The 18,200-nt window shown below is 38.0% G+C and overlaps 1 protein-coding gene across 7 annotated transcripts in view; it reads right to left on the reverse strand.

Moving 5' to 3' along the window:
- The window catches only part of TENM4 (teneurin transmembrane protein 4), a 1,252,272-nt gene that overhangs the window by 138,635 nt on the left and 1,095,437 nt on the right, over positions 1-18,200 (reverse strand). For all 7 annotated transcript variants that reach the window (XM_074216997.1, XM_074217000.1, XM_074216995.1 and 4 more), the window contains one exon: positions 9,580-9,726. In XM_074216997.1, coding sequence (XP_074073098.1) covers positions 9,580-9,726 — 147 coding nt within the window. The remainder of the gene's footprint in view (positions 1-9,579; positions 9,727-18,200) is intronic.

Here is an 18,200-nt window from a genome sequence, read left to right on the forward strand (position 1 = left end):
GAATCCAATTTAATCCAAGAGAAGCAGTGTAGCCATGAAGGAGACTGACAGTTTCAACACCTGGCTGATATGATTGTTAGCAGAAAAATTTCTTTGGGAAAATCAAATTTCTTAAGATGAAGACTTGTCAAAAACATAGAAAATGATCTACCTTAGGAGCTATTGAATGCTCTGTCACTTAATGTCTTGGAGTAGAAACTGTATGACCAGAAGTTAGAATAGTGAAAAAAAATCTCAAGACTTTGTAGGAATTGGACTAAAATGACCTCTAAGGTGGGGAGAGGAGGAGAATAAGCATTTATTTTTGTTCAGTTGTTTTGGTCATGTCTGACTTTTCATGACTCCATTTGAGGTTTTCTTGGCAAAGGTACTGAAATATTTTGTTATTTTCTTCTCCAGTTCATTTTTACAGATGAGGAAACTGAGGCAAACAAGATTAAGTGATTTGTCAGTGTCACACAGTTTTTCAGTGTCTGAGGCTGAATTTGAACTCTGGAAGATGAATCTTCCTGATTCCAAACCCAGTGCTCAATCCATTGTGCCACCCAGCTCTAATATTTTACATTCTAAAATCCTTTCTAGTTTTAATGTTCCATATTTTAAGATTCCTTTTATTTCTATAAATCTATGTTCTAACATACCTTCCAGCACTATGATTCTATGCTAGTCAATCCTTTCTAGCTCTTACTTTCCATTTTCTAACACTTTGTCATCTAAATGTCTTAACTAAGGTGTTTTCTAACATTAATAGTCCATGCTCTTTCATTTCTTTCTAACCTCTCACATTCTATAGTCTCTTTTTAGGACCAATAGTCTATGTTCTATGTTTTATTTCACCTCTGAAATTCTTTGTTCTAAGATGTCTTCTTGCTCTAACATTCTGTATTCTACAATTCTATGATGTTTCCAGAATGCCTCCCACCTAACTCTAGCACTCTATTACCCTGAGCCACAATCTATGGCAGAAAAGTATATTCATTTCATTTTCACTGTATTTAGTTAGACCTCACAGGAAAAGGGAGTTTGGGAAAATTAGCTTGCAAGTTTACTTTGTCATAGGCATTGCAGAATGAATCCATTAGTCTCTTTACAATCCTAAGTCTTCTCAAAGTTGTATGGACATGACAGCCCCCTCCACAGGTGGGCTGCAGCAAGCCAGACTCATCCAGCAATTGTGGGGGCTCCTGAAATAGAACTATTGCATAATGCATAACCATGTTGGGGGGTCACTCTGGGGAGCACAGCTTCCTCTCAAGACACATTTTGTAAAAGTTTTTTTCTTTTTTCCTTTACCATTCTCCATAATAAATTCTCTGACTCCATTCGCACTACTTGCAAAACCTTTATATGCTGGCCTGAAACACAATATTTTTAAAGGTCAATTTCTCTCTTGCCTTTTATCCTGTGAAACACTATATGAGAACAGGCTGCCAGGTGACTAAATTATATCATTTTATGAGAACTCTCAATTTCAGGAAGGGAATGGGGAGATGGGGGAGGGAGGGATGGAGAGATATCTTGATTCTGAGTTTGCCTGAAATTTCCTTTCCCAGGCTGACCTCATAAATTACTTGTAATGAAGCCTTATGATTGTGTCTCATGGGCCCCACAGCATTTGAACTCCATGGAAGAGGTTACCACATCTCAAGGCTGCTGCAAACCCTTTCTCAAATAAAGTCTGATTGACTCAAATTCCAGTCAACTATTTTTTTTTCTCCTCTTAAAAACAGTGACCATGAAACTAAGTTATGATAGAAAGCTGTGATTTGGAAAACGTTCATGTTTAAGGGCATAAAGTAACAAGGTTTCACCTGTTCTTTCCTTCCACACTGGCAATGAAGGAAAATGCTTGACAATGAAGGTATTCTAACACTAATATATTAAAGACCTGAATCTAAATCATAGATCTGCCATTTATGAGATGAATTGCTTTGCTGATCCTTAGTTTCCTCATCTGTAAAATGAGCAAGAAAAAAAGGATACATTTTGTCAGCTATAATCTCTTATAGAAATATCAATTATTTTAGTTAAGCTTGGTGGAAAGAATTCTGGATTTGGAGTCAAAGAAATCAAAGGTGAGGAATTTGTCCATTAGAAAATGACTCTATTATTATGTTCTTAACTACAATCAGTTTCTTCATCTGTCAATAATGAAGTTGAATTAGATGACTTCTGGGGTTACTTCCATCTCAAAAATCTATGATGCTGAGTCTGGTTCACTGTCAGATTCCTTTATACCAGAGCTTTCTCATATGAGGATTTCTCAAACTCTGTTCAATGTGATATGAAGAGGGGATCTGAGGGAAAAAGTTGACACTCTTTGAAATAGGAAATTATAATTCATTATGGTGATAATGATATTTGCCCTATTGCTGCACAGAACTGTTCCAAAGCTAGCACTTTGGAAACTGTAAAATGCTGTAGATATATGAGTAATTATAATTAGTATCTGAGCATTATCCTCAAGTCTGATTTCACTTTCCTGATTCTTGCTCTGTCACTAAAAAGTGAAGTGACTATGGGCAAGTCAATTCACTTTTATGGGTCTCAATTTCTTCCTCAGTAAAATAAAGAGATGGGACCTGATATTAGTCATTTTAGAAAATTTCATAAGCACCTACTCTGGGCAGGATACTGGGGATCTAAGGATAACTGCCCTCAGGGAATTAACATTCTACTGATGCATTCTATGGTCCTGTCTAATAGTCCATAACTTTATGATTCAAAGTGTGTATATATAAAGTCCCAGTGGAATTCATTCTCTATCAAAGAGAAATTAGAGTTTTATGAAAAGCTAATACATGGTGGTAATCCTCCATTCAACCTTACATTTTTTGTTTTTGTTTTGAAAATGGGTCTTCCTAAATTGTCCAGGCTGGAACTACAGTGGCCACTCATGGTCTCATCTCACTGCTCATCAGCACAGGAGCTTAGATCTGTTCAATTTCTGTTTTTTTTAGTTTTTTTTTTTAGTTTTTTTTTTTTTTGCAAGGCAAATGGGGTTAAGTGGCTTGCCCAAGGCCACACAGCTAGGCAATTATTAAGTGTCTGAGACCGGATTTGAACCCAGGTACGCCTGACTCCAAGGCTGGTGCTTTATCCACTATACCACCTAGCCGCCCCTTGTTCAATTTCTTACCTGGGTCAGTTTGCCCTTCTCAGGTAGCTTGGTGGCTCTCTGCTCCCAGGGGTGCAATCATATTGAAGTCAAAATTAGCAGACGTGCTCTATCCTCTTTAGTCCTACTGTAGCTCAAAACTTCATGAGCTCAAGATGTTCACCAGCCTGAGTGTCACACTCACCCTGATCCCCTTCATTCTCCATCAAACAGAGATTACAGGTATATGCAAGTGGATTCAGTAGAAATTTGTATCTATCTATCTATCTATCTATCTATCTATCTATCTATCTATCTAAATACATCATTACTTAAGGAAACAAAGGTCACATATTGCCTTCAATGAGCTGCGATATTAGCTACTGAGTTTCTAATCAATGGAGGTAAACAAGTAGATGGTGGATGGATGACCACTTGTCCAGTGGGGTTTCTGTTCTAGGAGCAGTTGAATTAGGTGACTTTTCCTCTCCCCCAGTCCCTCTACTTGTGAAATTTTAAGATGCTAGAAGAAATATTTTCATTCTAAAATGAATTATATCAACTAAAGGGTAATAAATGAGTGAGGAGTTTCTAACATATATAGGATTTTAGAAATAGTAAGTCTTTAGAGACCATCTGGCCTAAGTTCTTCCTTTTACAGATAAGGAAACTATCAACTAATCAATCAACAAATATTTATTAATTATGTGACAGACACTGTGCTAAGTCCTGAGGATATAAAGAGAAGTAAAAGACAGTTCCTGCCCTCAAGGGATCAACAGTTTAATGGCGGAAACAACTATATATAGTCAAGCAATATATAGGGCAAAAAGGAAATAATTAACAGAGAAGACACTAAAATTAAGAGGGTAGGAATTTAGTTAAAGGAAGCCAGGGACTTCCGAAGAGATGACAAGTCACAGAGCTAATAAATTTCAGGGTCTATATTTGCCTAGGTCTCAATCAATCAATCAACATTTATTGAGCACCCCCTATTATCCAGGTCCTATGCTAAACTCTGGGGATTAAAAGTCAGAGGACAATCTCTCAACTCTCTATTTAATACATATTGAATTGCATTGTAGAGCCCTTGTTTTTAATTATATATCTGAAATGATTCAGCACAACTTTTGCTAACCTTCCAACAATGGCTACATACTTCTGGAACAAATCTCTTGCCTTCTCTGCCATTTCTATTTGTAAAACAATGAGGTGTTGGAATAAATGTTCTAATGGCCTCAGTGACTAACATCCTACCTTCTGGGTAGTCAATTAGCATATCTTTCCTAGCACTGGTTAGTCTGGTGCTAAGAGCTAGTAAAACAAAAACAAAATACAATCTCTAATCCCAAGGAACTCAGAGTTGGGGTGGGGAGATGATAATCAAACAAGTCTGTACAATCTATGTACAGGATAAAAGAGAGAAAATCACAGAGGGAAGGCAGGAAAGGAGATTGAGGAAGGCCTTTTCCAGAAGACTAAAATCCTTTGGTTGAGACCTAAAGGAAGCCAAGGAATCCAGGGGGTAGAGAGAAGGAGTGAGAACATTCTAGACAGGCAGGACAAATCAGAGAAAATATAGAGCTGGGAGAGGCTTGAAGGTCCTAACTGCTCTGATATTCTATGTTCTAAGCTTAGTCTGTTCTCTGACATGCCCTGATCAATATTTTCTTCCACTTTTGACAGTCTCTCGAATAATTTATAAAGCCATGAGTCTTCCTCTGAAGATTAGTTCATAAGCATTTCCAGCAGCATGAGGCAGCTAAGTAGATAGAGCACTTGGCCTGGAGTCCAGAAGACCCAAGTTCAAATTCAGCTTCAAACACTAGTAACTAACTGTGTGACTCTGGGCGAATCACTTAACCCTGTGTATCTCTGTTTCTTCATCTGTAAAATGATTGGAGGAGGAATCTCCAGTATCTAAGAAAATCTCAAATGGGTTCATGAAGAGATGGACATGACTGAAATGACTGATCAGTGACAAAACTGTTTGGTAAAGGATTCCACCCCATCAACCCTTTTCCCACAAATCAATCGTGTTCCATCATTTTCTTGTAAGGGGATAGTGGTGGTGATGGTCTTCTCCTATTCCATGCTATTTCCTCTTTTTCAGCAGTTGGGTCTCTGTCTATGCTGAATGTGTCTAGCTTGCCTGGGGTCCGGATCAGACTCTTCCTCTAAGATTTGGGGGTTGTTCTTTCCCACAGGAACTTTGGGATTTTAGAATTGACTGGACTTACTGTCTTCCTTTCATCCCTGCTGTGATGACTGTTATTACTGTCACTATCAGTTGTAAATAGTCAAAAAAGAAAAGCAAAACAAAAAAAGAAGACATAGAAACTGGTCTCTGGTTTCGTTCAAGGGAATGAATGACCTTTGTTTCATGACTTATGCTCTTGGCCCGGCAGGGAGGAGGGGGAGAAGCTGTGCTTTGCCTATATTTATTCAGATCATTTGGCTCCATTTGCTTCTCCAGATGTGAAACAGCTTGCTTAGGGCTTCAGAGAAAAGATCTGGGAACCCGGGGGATGAAGACTCACACAGCAGTTTAGGGTTTACTTCCCCTCAGATAAGAATATTTTCACAGAATTCAGTATCCTACTAGAGTGAATGGCCCGACTCCTTTCATTAATTAAAATAATAATACCAGCAAGCACCTATGTAGTGATTTGCATATTATCTCATTTCACCCTCACAGCGACCCTGCATTAATGTACAGGATATACAGAGCTAATAAATTTCAGGGTCTATATTTGCCCAGGTCTCAATCAATTAATCAACATTTATTGAGCATCCCTTATCATCCAGATCCTATGCTAAAATCTGGGGATTAAAAAAAAAGTCAGAGGACAATCTCTCAGCTCTCTAATACATATTGGATTGCATTGTAGAGCCCCATTTTTAATCCCCATTTTCTAGATGAAGAAACTGAGGCTAAAACCCCACATTCTGCCGGAGGCTTTTTCTAGCTGTCATCATTCCTTCCCCACTAGTGCTTCCTCTCTGAGACTATCTTCCATCTACACCAGATATATATTTCACAGAGTTTATATGCTTTAATAAATATGCATTGTAATGTGAGTCTCTTAAAAGAGGGATAGTGTCTTTCCTTTCTTTGTAATCACAGTATAAATGTTTTATAAATGCTTTCTAAACATCTGACTTAATAGGGCTGAAACATGTTAAATGACTTTTTCAGAAGCAACCAGGTTTCTGACTGCAAGTTCCATGCTCTGCCCACTGGTTGATTGCTCACAAGCACTTTCTTTAAAATAACTTGTGGAAATTAGTAGCAATAAATATTCTTATTTCCATTTTGAAGATGAAAAAAACTGAGGCTCAGGGGGGCAAAGTGACTTGCCCAGAGAACACCATGAGGAATGTCATGCCCTGAATCTTTCTGAGTCCAGAGCTATTTTCAATAAACTATGCTGATTCTCATTTAATGAAAATACCTCTTACTTTGATGCAGGTGTTTAGGGCTTGCAGAGTCTTCCTTATATGTCAATCTTGGGAGGCAGATAATATAAACATTCCTGTTTCCAATTTACAGAAGAGGAAACATATTCAAGACCATATAGCTCTTGAGTAGCATGGCCAGGTTTCCAACTCATGTCTCATAAATTTAAGGCCAGGGTGCTTTCTACCTATTTACTGTTCATCACTCAGAAGTTGGGCTTCCAGTGAGAGACAAAGTTCAATAGGAAAGCTGATTGAGAAGTTTAACTGAGGAATTTATCTAGATCAATCAGTCAGAACTACCTGCAGCCTGAGCAAGATTAAAATGAAATTGGAAAAATGTTTAATAAAATAAATAAAAATACAACACAATGTAGATAATGTGAATTTGTGACTTTCTAAGTCAATATGCTGTCCCTGGGATACATTTTATTTGAATTTGACAATACTGATCTAGATAAATGGGGGAGGATGAGATAGGAGAGGACTGAATTATCCAAGAAGAAATGTTTAGTCTGAAGAAGAGGGAACTTAGAACTATCATAGCTGTCTCTAAGTATCTGAAGAGCTATCACGGGAAGGGAAGATTATATTTACTTTGTTTGACTCAAGTAAGCAAAACTGGGACCAATGAGTGGAAATGGCAAGGAGGCTGATTCAAGCTCGATGAGAAAAACAACAGAACTGCCCCTAAATGGGCTGCCTCAGGAAGGAATGAGATCCCTATTCTTGGTGGTCAAGAAGCCCTTGGATGTAATTTGTTAAGGTTATTGTGGCACACCAAATGGGTCCACCAGGGTTCTGTCCTAGGCCGTCTTCTCATTTTCTTCTCCACAGCTTCACTTGGTGACCTTATCAGCTTCCAAAGATTTAATTACCATTTCTATGCTGATGATTCTTAAATCCACTTGTCCAGCCCAACCTCTTTGTTGATCTCTAGTCTTGTATCTCCACCTGCCTCATACTGGATATCCAGTAGATTTTTTTTAAGGTTTTTGCAAGGCAAATGGGATTAAGTGGCTTGCCCAAGGCCACACAACTATGTAATTATCAAGTGTCTGAGACTGGATTTGAACCCAGGTACTCCTGACTCCAGGGCTGGTGCTTTATTCACTGTGCCACCTAGATGCCCCATCCAGTAGATTTTTTAAACTCAACATGCCCCAGACTGAACTTATCATCTTTCCCCCTAAAACCTCCCCCTTCCAAACTTCCCTGTTACTGCCTTAGGCACATCTTCCCAAACCCTCAGACTCATAACCTAGGCATCATCATCAACTCTCCACTATCTTTCACTTCCCATATTCAGTCTGATGCCAAGACCCACAGATTTCACCATATCTCAAATCTACCCCCTTCTCTCTTCTGACAATGTCATCCCTCTGGTGCAGACCCTCATCACCTCATTATTAGACAACTGCCATAGCCTCCTGGTAGGTCTCTCCGCCTCAATTTTCCTCATTTTAATTCAGTCTCCATTCAGCTGCCACAGTGATATTCTGAAAGCATAGATTAGATCAGGTCACCTCACCCCCTACTCACTAAACTACAGGGAGTCCTTATTGCCTCTGTGATCAAATTCAAAATGATCTATTTGTCATTCAAAGCCCTTCATAACTTAGCCCCCATTTACCTTTTCAATCTTGTATATATTGCTCTCTCTCCAAGTACTATTCAATCCTGTGGCAATGGCCTCCATGTGACTCCACAAACAAGACACTCCATTTCTCAGTTCTGGATGTTTTCTTCATCCCCCACATTTCCTTCTCATCTCCAATACTAACTTCCTTTAAATCCCAACTAAAATTCTACCTTCTACAAGAACTTTTCCTAAGTTCTTTCCATTTCAGTGCCTTATCTCAATGAATTGCTTCCTATTTATCCTCTATATAGCTTCAGTGTACATATTTGTTTCTTGTCTTCCCCATGAGACTGTGAACTCCTTCAGGGAATAGATTATCTGGGCTGCATTTGCCTCTTTTTGTATCCTCAGTAGTTAACACCTAATGAGTCCTTAATAAATGCTCAAAGACTAACCAACTTAAATGTTGTGGTGAGAATGATTTGCATTACATGACTCTAAGTTTTCTTCATATCTGGTCATTCCCTTTGTCTTCAGTTGTTTGATACCATATGATAATATACAGTATACTTTTGTATTTAAAAAAATGCATGATTCACAAATGCCCCTAGAACTTCATTCCTTAAGTATTTGCAGGATATGGATCAGATTAAACTAATTGGATAATAACACTGATAATAATAATAATGATGATGATAAAATCAAAGTTTCAGTAATTTGCCTTCTAAAACATTTTTCATCTTTTTTTTAAATTATTACATCACAAGGAAGATAAAACTATGTATCTTAGACCCATCTACTAAGGTGAGATTCTGAAAGAGAAAGGTTAAATACCATGATCTAGATAATTCTGTAGATAACTAAGAATTAAAATCTTAGGCATTTAAACTGGAAATATCTTTCAAAGAGACAATGTTAGTGCCCAGAATATATCAGGATAGAACATAGAATACTGGATATGGAGGGGCCTTTAAAACAAAGAATATTAGAGTCAGAAGGAATCTTATAATAGAGATGGGAGACAAATTCATACACAGTCTATCAGAACAAGAATGTGGAAACTAAAAAAGACACTAGCAGTCATTTATTCCCACCTTTTTACTAAAAGCAACAAAAATTCAAAATAATTAATATCTGCTAGAACTAGATAAATGTCAGTTATTATTGTTGCTGCTATTATGATTTTTGTTATGTTCTATGTTTTGCCAAGGTTAATCATACACAAAGTATTTAATCCTGGTCTTCTTATTCTCTGTCCATGCAAAGGATACTCTAGTTGGGTTGGAGCAATTTGCTTTTGCCACACTTTTCTCCATTGAATCAACACCAAAGGTCAATGCCTTCTTCAACTACCCTTTCTGGCTAAAGGGGTAGATCCTGGGTAAAGTCCCTAAGCAGCTACTTGCCCCTATAATTAAGAGTCCCACTTGCCAAAACCTACCTCCATCATTATCTTTGCTATCGCCACATGCGGTTTCCATGGAGGTATCGCATCCTGCACCTCTCCAGCCTAGTTGACAGACACAGTGCCATCCATTCATGTCCAGGGTACACCTGCCATTCCCATTGCACAAACCAGGACAGCCTTCTGCAAAGCAAAAGATCAAGGTTCAGAGGTGGCTATTTTATTTATTTTTGCAAAAGAGAAGCACGATTGAAGAAACAACATTGATGAACAATTCTCATATAAGAAACTCTTTACCCCAATTCATTTGCTCTCACTGGGATAATGCTTTGCAATTTCCAAAATGCTTTCCTCATAGGAATGTAAGTCTTATCACTTTTAACTTTTATAAGTTAGGAATAATAAGGTTCAGGGAGGTCAAGTGATTAATGCTAAAGAACACTAGGTTTGGAGTTGGGAGAATTGGACTTCAAATTCTGGTTCTTTTACTAGTTTGAATAAAACCACTCAAATCCCCTGGATTTATTTATTTGCTTGTTTATTTATTTATTTGGCTATCTTTATACCTGTCTATTTATTTATTTATTTAAATCCCCCTCAGTTTCCTCATTTGCAAAATGATAGTCTGTTAGAGGATTTCTAAGATCCTTTCTAGTTTTTTACCTCAGGGGTGATAAAGACCCTTTCTAATTCTAAATCCTAAAATACTGATTCTGAGATAACACTTCTTCAACTCAGCCACTCTGCTTTCAGGGATTATTTCCATCCTAGATTCTATTTTGAATTAAAGACTTGTAGGAGCTAATCTTTCCTTGTATATATTCTTGGGTAATGAATAGGTTCATAGACACTTAGCCCATTCTCTAAGGTTAGAAGGGAAGCTTTTTGTCTATGTCCTTGGTGATGATTCCTCCATCTCCTGCTAAGCCTGAGATGCTTGGAAGTTCAAGTTCAGATATACTCAAAGTGACTTCCTTTATGCTGATTCAAGATGAGCTTTGGTACAGAAATGGACTTTTTTCATTGCCACAAGGCTGTCACTTCAAAAACTGAAAATCTTTTTTTAAATTATTATTTCCTGAGTGGTCTAATAGGGTTTTTTTTAAAAGATTTTATACCAAGTAGATTTTTTAAACAGGTTAATTCCCAGATTGACCCAGTTCCTGAATTTGTAAGTGGGCTAGGATCAGGGTTGGGGAGCAGAGACTAAAGGGAAGAGGAGACTTGAAATCTACAGAAAGGACAAAACTGATAGTTCATCTCAAAAGTCACCTTCTCCATGTAGTCTCTCTCCCCTGATCTTTCCACCCAGGAAATGGATATTCTCTTCCTGTTCATAGTTTATACATGGGCACCAGGTCCTTGGAAGGTCAATACCTAATCAGCTCCCTGGTATACAATTAGTCTTACAAACTTCTATTGCAAAAGTTCTTTTGTTGCTATTATTGTTATTATTTTATTGGTATTATGTGGATATGCCGACATGTTATTATTTTGTTGTCATTATTTTTGATTCTTCTTGAGTCCAGTGGGATTTTCTTGGCAAAGGTAATAAAGTAGTTTGCCATTTCCTTCTCCCAATTTATTCTACAGATGAGGAAACTGAGGAAAAAAGGTTAAATGACTTATCCAGGGGCACCTAGTTCATAAGTGTCTAAGGTTGGATCTGAACTCAGGAAATTGAATCTTCCTAACTCTAGGTCCAGTACCCTGGGTGATATGGCACTCTACTTATATTAACATTAATCCAGTTTCCAAAGAAAGCCCAAAACAAAGAGCATCTAAGTGAGGATGGACTCAGGATTCCAGCCCAGATTCTAATCCTGACTTTGCCACTAACTCCCTCTATTACCCCAGGCAAGCTGCTTTATCACTCTGGCCTTTGTTTCCTGATCTGTGGAGAAAAAAAAGGTGGTGGGATAGGATCTTTCCAGCCCTAACACTATAATTCAATTAGTTTCTATCTACTTTATGAATTTACTGTGTTCTGATTTCTATTTTAGCTCTAGGTGTTCCTGTCTTATTCTTATACACTATTAATAAGCTTCCTGAGAACAGGGACCCAGTTTTATCCACCTTTGCATCTCCCTCAGAAGGCAACTGCAAAACCCTTTTCCTAGTAGGCAGCATGTCAATATTGGCTGAATGAATGAATGAATCATTTGAGCATTGAAGTTCAAAAAGATAGACCTCCTTTAAAATTTTATATCAACCAGATTTTTTAAAAGTACTCTCCAGAAAATATATTACACAGATGAATAATATGCAATACACTATAAAGTACCACAGGAGGATAGAAAGTTAAAACGACCCCTTCAATTTCTTACAATTGCTATTCTTGGCAACCAGTGGGCTCTGCTTTGGGTGAGGATCTGTAATGGTTATCTGACCAGTAGCATCTTCACTAGCTGTCCCTCAAGCCTGGACTCTCTCCCTCCTCATTTTCTCCCCCCCCCCCCAATTTCCCTGGTTTATATTAAATCTCAGCTAGATTTTTACCTTCTGTTGGAGTCTCTCCCTATTCCCCTTAATGTTAGTGTTTTCCCTCTGTTGATTATCTCCAATTTATCATGTATTTATTTTGTTTGTACATAGCTGTTTGCATGGTCTGTTGCATAAAATTGTGAGCTCCTTAAGGGACTGTGCCTTTTCTGTATCTTTGGCATACAGTAGGCACTTCATAAATATTAACTGACAATGAGTAGAAAATATTTAGAAGCACTGGTTTAGGGTTTATTTTCTTCCTTAGAGAAGGGGGTGGGGCTTAGAAAAGAGAATTCAAAACATCAGCACTGGCAAGACCACAAACAGAGATGTACTGGATGTTACAATTGGCTGGGGCTTAGTGATCATCTATTCTGACCTTTCTTCCTCATTTTATAGAAGAGGGAAAAGAAACCAAGAAAAGAGAAGGGGATATATCAAGATCTCTCAGCTAATCATTTGTAGACTGAGGTAGAATAAGAATATGGGTAGCTACTTTAAAAAAAAACATTTTTTTTTTTCTAAAAATGAATTTGCTTTTGTTTCTTTTCCTTCCTAACTCCCCTGGTTTTATAAAATCTAGCAATTCTTTTTTTTTAGGTTTTTGCTAGGCAATGGGGTTAAGTGGCTTGCCCAAGGTCACACAGGTAATTATTAAGTGTTTGAGGACAGATTTGAACTCAGGTACCTCTGATTACAGGGCTGGTGCTCTATCCACTGCACCACCTAGCTGCTCCCAAATTTAGCACTTTTGCAAAAGGACTGAGCCCTGGATTTGTGCGTGATTTATAGTTGTGTGCCAATGGATAAGAGATATTTTTGTCTTTATTTGTATTCCTAGCACTTAAAGCAGTGTTTGGTCCAGAGCAGACTCTTAGACATTTAATTGGACTTTTCTGGTCATCAGTTTCTTCATATGTAAAATGGGAATCATAATTGGTATACAATGATCTTAAGGGGTTTTGAAGAAAATATTTTGTTAACCTTAAAGTGTTATAGAAAAGTATTATATTATTATTATTATTATTATTATCATTGTTTATGTATATTACTGATGGGAAAGCCATAGGTTTAGGTTTAGAAAACCATCAGTCATTTTTAAATCATGTCCAGCTCTGGATGACTCCATTTGAAGTTTTTTTTTGGCAGAGATACTGGACTGGTTTGTCATTTCCTTTCCAGCTCATTTATAGAGGGAGAAACTGAGGCAAAAGGGTTAAGTGACTGACTCCAAGTCTATATCCATTGCACCTAGCTGCCTGGGAATCTCTGAGGAGACATTTATGCAGCATGTTAAACTTCCTTCTTAAGTCACTGTTTTATGGAAGATGAAAATGATGATCAAAAGCGGGAGTTCCTTGCTCAAGGTCACATAGATAATGAGAGACAGAGCCAGGATTCATACTCAGATCTCTCTGAATCCAAACCCAATGGTTTTTATTTATGCTGAATGTATAAATGACTGAGAGAGTGAACAAAGGTTAAAGTTATTTGAAGAAAAATAAAACAAGGATCTAAAGACTAGGGATTATGACATTCAGGGATGGCTTAGAAGAGTTAGAATGTTGATTTTGGGGAAGAGAAGACAGGGAGGTGGTTGAGGAGGATGATGGCTCTCTCTCTCTCTCCATATACATATATATATATATATATGTATATATATATATATATATATATGTATATATATCTGAAAAGCTTTTATGGGGACAAAGCATTATTAGAATTGTTTTGCACAGCCCTCAAGAGCAAAATTAGGCCCAAAATTAGGAAGACAAACTTCCAAATTGCTAAAGTTGTCCCCTAAACTGAAATAGGCTGCATCTGCTATGTTGACATTCTGATTTCATTTTTATTTGGCTGTTTTAAAAAAGCTGAGTCCCGGATCTGTCATCTATCAGCTGTTAGGCTTCAAAAAAATCCCTTTATAATTGTGTCTCATTCTTCTCATCCACAAAATGGAAATAATAATATTTGTCCTCTTTTAGAACTATAATCTCAAAAGTGAGAAAGGACTACAAGTTTTTTTCATGAAATTTGGGTGAGCAAGCACAGGTAAATAATCCTATTTACATAAAACCCTATAAGGACTCTAATGCTATTGATATTACTAAACTTTGATTTTTGTTCAGACTGCTTTATCTCTGCTAGAAGCAGAGTCGGTTAAGGTGGGGATGGGGTTCTCTGTAATCTCTGCTCAGATCATTAATAGTAGCTAAGTCTGGCTACCAAATCCAAATGACTTGGCAGTTACCTGTGAATGCTCTTCAGGGCTCCTGCGCCCACTCTCTACCCCCAGAACAACTGGTTCATTCAGACCTAGTTGTAGGACTTTCTTCAGGATCATAGCTTCCTATGTGTAAAATAAATGACTTGGGCTAGATTGTTTCTAAGGAGCCTTCCTGATCTACTATTCTGTGATTCTTCTAGAATCTTGCTTTTGTGAATTCTACTCAATTTAACAAGTATTTACTTCCTGAGGGCTTAATAGGTATCCACTCCTGAGCTGGGTATCAGAAGCATTGGATTTAGAGATTCATCAAATGTCAGAGCATAGGAAATTGAAACATGGTGGGCCGAGAATGTGTGTTCTAGAGGGACTTTAGGATATAGAATGTTAAAAGACAGAACATAAGATGTTAGAGCTGGAAAGAATTTTAAGAGTATAGAATGTTAGAAAAAAAAGAGTGAAATGCCATTAAATGTCTATTGAATTAGAGCTAGAGGAGACCTTTGGAACCAGCTCTAATATTATTCTAAGGTCTATTCCAGCCTTGACATTTTCTGTTCTAAGTTCTCTTCCAGTCCTAAGGTCCACTTCCTCTATCTTTTAGAGGACTTTAGAGAAGAGACTCAGCCAAGATCATAGGGCTAGTCAGTGGCAAGGCTGCCATCTTCCTAAGCTTTGAAGAACATCTAGGACAGATTAGACTTTTAAAAGCGGAAGAAGGTTAAACAAAAAAAAAAAAGGGTGGTGGTGAGGGAAATCATTCAAGAGTTCCCATCTCAGAGTCTGGCCATGGATAATCCAAATATGAATGAATCAGCTGTTCTGGGGGTGGAGAATGGGAGTGGGGGTAATTGCCCAGCCATTTGGATTTGGTAGCCAGATTCAACTTCTGTTAATGATCTGAGCAGTCACTATGACCCCCTCCCTTTCCCCAATTAGTCCCATTTATAAATTTTCTTCTGACAACTGGGACTCCCTTTCAGTTAAGCCTCATTTCTACTAGAAATTGGTCTTGTGGGAGAAGGGCTTATTTTAAAATTAGTAATCGGCAAATTGCTTTTTTTTTGCCTCCACAAGGCTCTGAACAGAGGGCATCCTCAGGTGGCCCAGGAAGCTCGGGAGGCTGCACAAATAAGAGTATGATTCAGGGATAAATGCTGTTGCATTATCATCATCATTGGGATGATATAAGTAACAGTTCATTTCCTTTGCTTGTCTTAATAAACATCAGAGGCAGTGTGATATGACAATGATCTTGAAATTGGGAGACCTGGGTTCAAGTCTCAGAGGAGCCTCTTACTAGTGGCATGACTTTGGCCAAGTTTATTCCCTTTTAAGTGTTCTTTATTTAGGCTTAAGCCTAGTTTCCTTATTTATAAAATGAGGGGATTGAACTTGATGTCCCTAAGGTGTCTCCCAGCTCTGGCATTCTGTGTTCTAAGCTCCTTCTCAGCTCTGACATCATTCTAAAGTCTATTGCAGTTCTGACATTCTCTATTCTAAGCTCCCTCATGGCTCTGATATTCTCTGTTCCAAGACTTCTTCCAGCTTTGATATTCTGTTCTAAGCTCCCTCCTAGCTCTGATATACTTTATTATAAGATCTACTTCAGCTTTAACATTCTCTGTTCTAAGCTCCCTCATAGCTCTGATATTCTCTGTTCTAAGATGTCTTCCAGCTCTGACATTCTCTGTTCTAAGGTCCTTTCCAGTTCTGACATTCTATGATTCTATGATTTTCCCAAAGAGCACAGGTGAGAATGTTATCTGTTGGAGGTGGCCTATGTTAGTCAATAAGTGTTCAATGTAGCACTCTGGAAGGCATTCTAACTGGAAGAGCTTTGGAGAAAAAACCCTTTACAATAGGAGTGCTAATACCACACAGTCTTAAAACTGACTTAAAGGGAATTGTTAGGGACAGTATTATGGCTTTATAACTTTTGAGGTCTTAGAATTCTTCTACAGAATTTCTTTGAAACTAAGCACTTGCAAATGGAATTAGGTCCACTTTCATCTTGGACTTTGTTTTGTGGAGAAAAAAAAATAGCAGTGAATTTGAATTGAGGCTCTGCCATTCACTGGAGTGGTTAGTTTTTTAAGTCCACTAAGCCTTCATCTTTAAATGGAGTTTGTTCTTCTTACCTTACAGGGATGTGGATGCAATAAGGGTTAAATAAGAAGATATACATCATAAGCTTTAAAACAAGAAAGATCCATTAATTTCCCCTCTGGCTATACTTTCTGCTCATGCACACTGTATCCCCTTCATGATTTTATAGATAAAATCTGCATAAGTTGCGGTGGGTGGGAAATGCCATCTCTTGGTGGCCAGCCGTCTGTGGTTGAGTCTGTCTCTTAGCCCAGCTGGTTCACAGACATCTGATACAGAGTCTAACACTTGGGCTGAAGTCAAAACCCATTTAGTGTCTTGGGTGCTTGGGTCTATCCATCTATCCACTGGGGTGGAGCCCAGGATCACAGTCACAATTAAGCATCAGAGGATATTAGTGTAATTTCATAGAATTAGATAAATATCAGCTCCATTCATAACTGTTATTACTATTACTTCAGAAATTTGCCCCTGCTCTTGGTTACCAGCATGAAGCAGCTTCTTTCAAAGTGACAAAATGGTTCTCAAAGCCTCTGAACCACGACTAAAGCTCATTAAAACCCCAAACTCATCAATTATTCAGAGCCAAAGTGACATTAACCATCTCTTTTAGAAAGGCTCATGCCAGGCCTTTCACCAAAAGAATGTGCTTTTAAACTTTGAAAAGGGCTGAACATTTCCTAAGAAATAGAGCTCTTTAAATGACAGACTACAGAATGTCAGAGCTCTACAGGACCTTAAAGATCCAAGCCCCCTTCCCTCATTTTAGAGAGAAAACAATTGCAGCCAAGAGAGAAGACGTGACTCTCTGGGTATCACACAGAAAGTGGCAAGATAGAAATTCAAACCGTGGGCTCCTGTCTCAAACACAGTCAGCATTCTATTCTGTAAAATGTGCCCTCACATTGAAGACTTTCTTCTCTGTCCTCTGCATATCTGAAGACCCTTGACCAACTAACTAACCATAGGTATGGTTTGCTTATTTTTACCTTCTGAAGGAAGAAGGGATTGACATTTATGATAAAAATCATGATAATACAGTTATACTTCTGTACTGTAATTCTTTCCTATTCTCCAATTCCTTCTAAGTAACCTTTACCTACCCTTCTTAACAGAGAAGCCCCAAATTTTTAACACACTGATTTAGGATTTGGTGAGTTCCTCATTGCTGGAGGGGAAATGAGAGACAGAAAGAATGGGAAAGGATGAGATGAATGACCTGACTTTATGGGCAAGCCATTTAATTTTCCTGTGCCCCAGTTTCTTTAGCTGTAAAATAAGATCTTTGGAATTAATTCTATAGCTCTATGGACTTCCCAGCTCAAATTTTACAGAATTTTTTTTCTGTGCTTCTCTAAAGAACCAATAAGTGACAAGATCCTAACATTATCTATGCTCACATCTTATCTTTCTATTAGACATGACCTCAAAGAAGACACAGACATAGACACAGACATAGGTGCAGGTGCACCCCTCTCCCTCCAAGTGCTGCTGATAGCAGAGATGCCCACAAAAGTGATTCTTGACCATCTGATCACTTCAATAACAATACTTACCTTGCAGGGCTGTTGTAAAAATCAAAAGAAACAATGGCTGTTAACGTCATATTCACAGACTTAGGGGATGTCCGAACTGGAAAGGACCCTAGCCCATAGAATTATAGAACAAGAAAGGGACCTAAAAATTCTTCTTCTTTTAAATAGGACTGGATCTCAAAACAATTTCCTCTGAACTACTACTAAAGCTCATTCTAACCCCAATTCCAAAACTTACTCAAATGGCTCTTAGAACAGGGAAAGTCAGAGTTTTTTTTTTTTTTTTAGGTTTTTGCAAGGCA

Source organism: Macrotis lagotis, chromosome 1 (genome assembly GCF_037893015.1).
Source record: "Macrotis lagotis isolate mMagLag1 chromosome 1, bilby.v1.9.chrom.fasta, whole genome shotgun sequence".
NCBI lineage: Eukaryota > Metazoa > Chordata > Mammalia > Peramelemorphia > Peramelidae > Macrotis > Macrotis lagotis.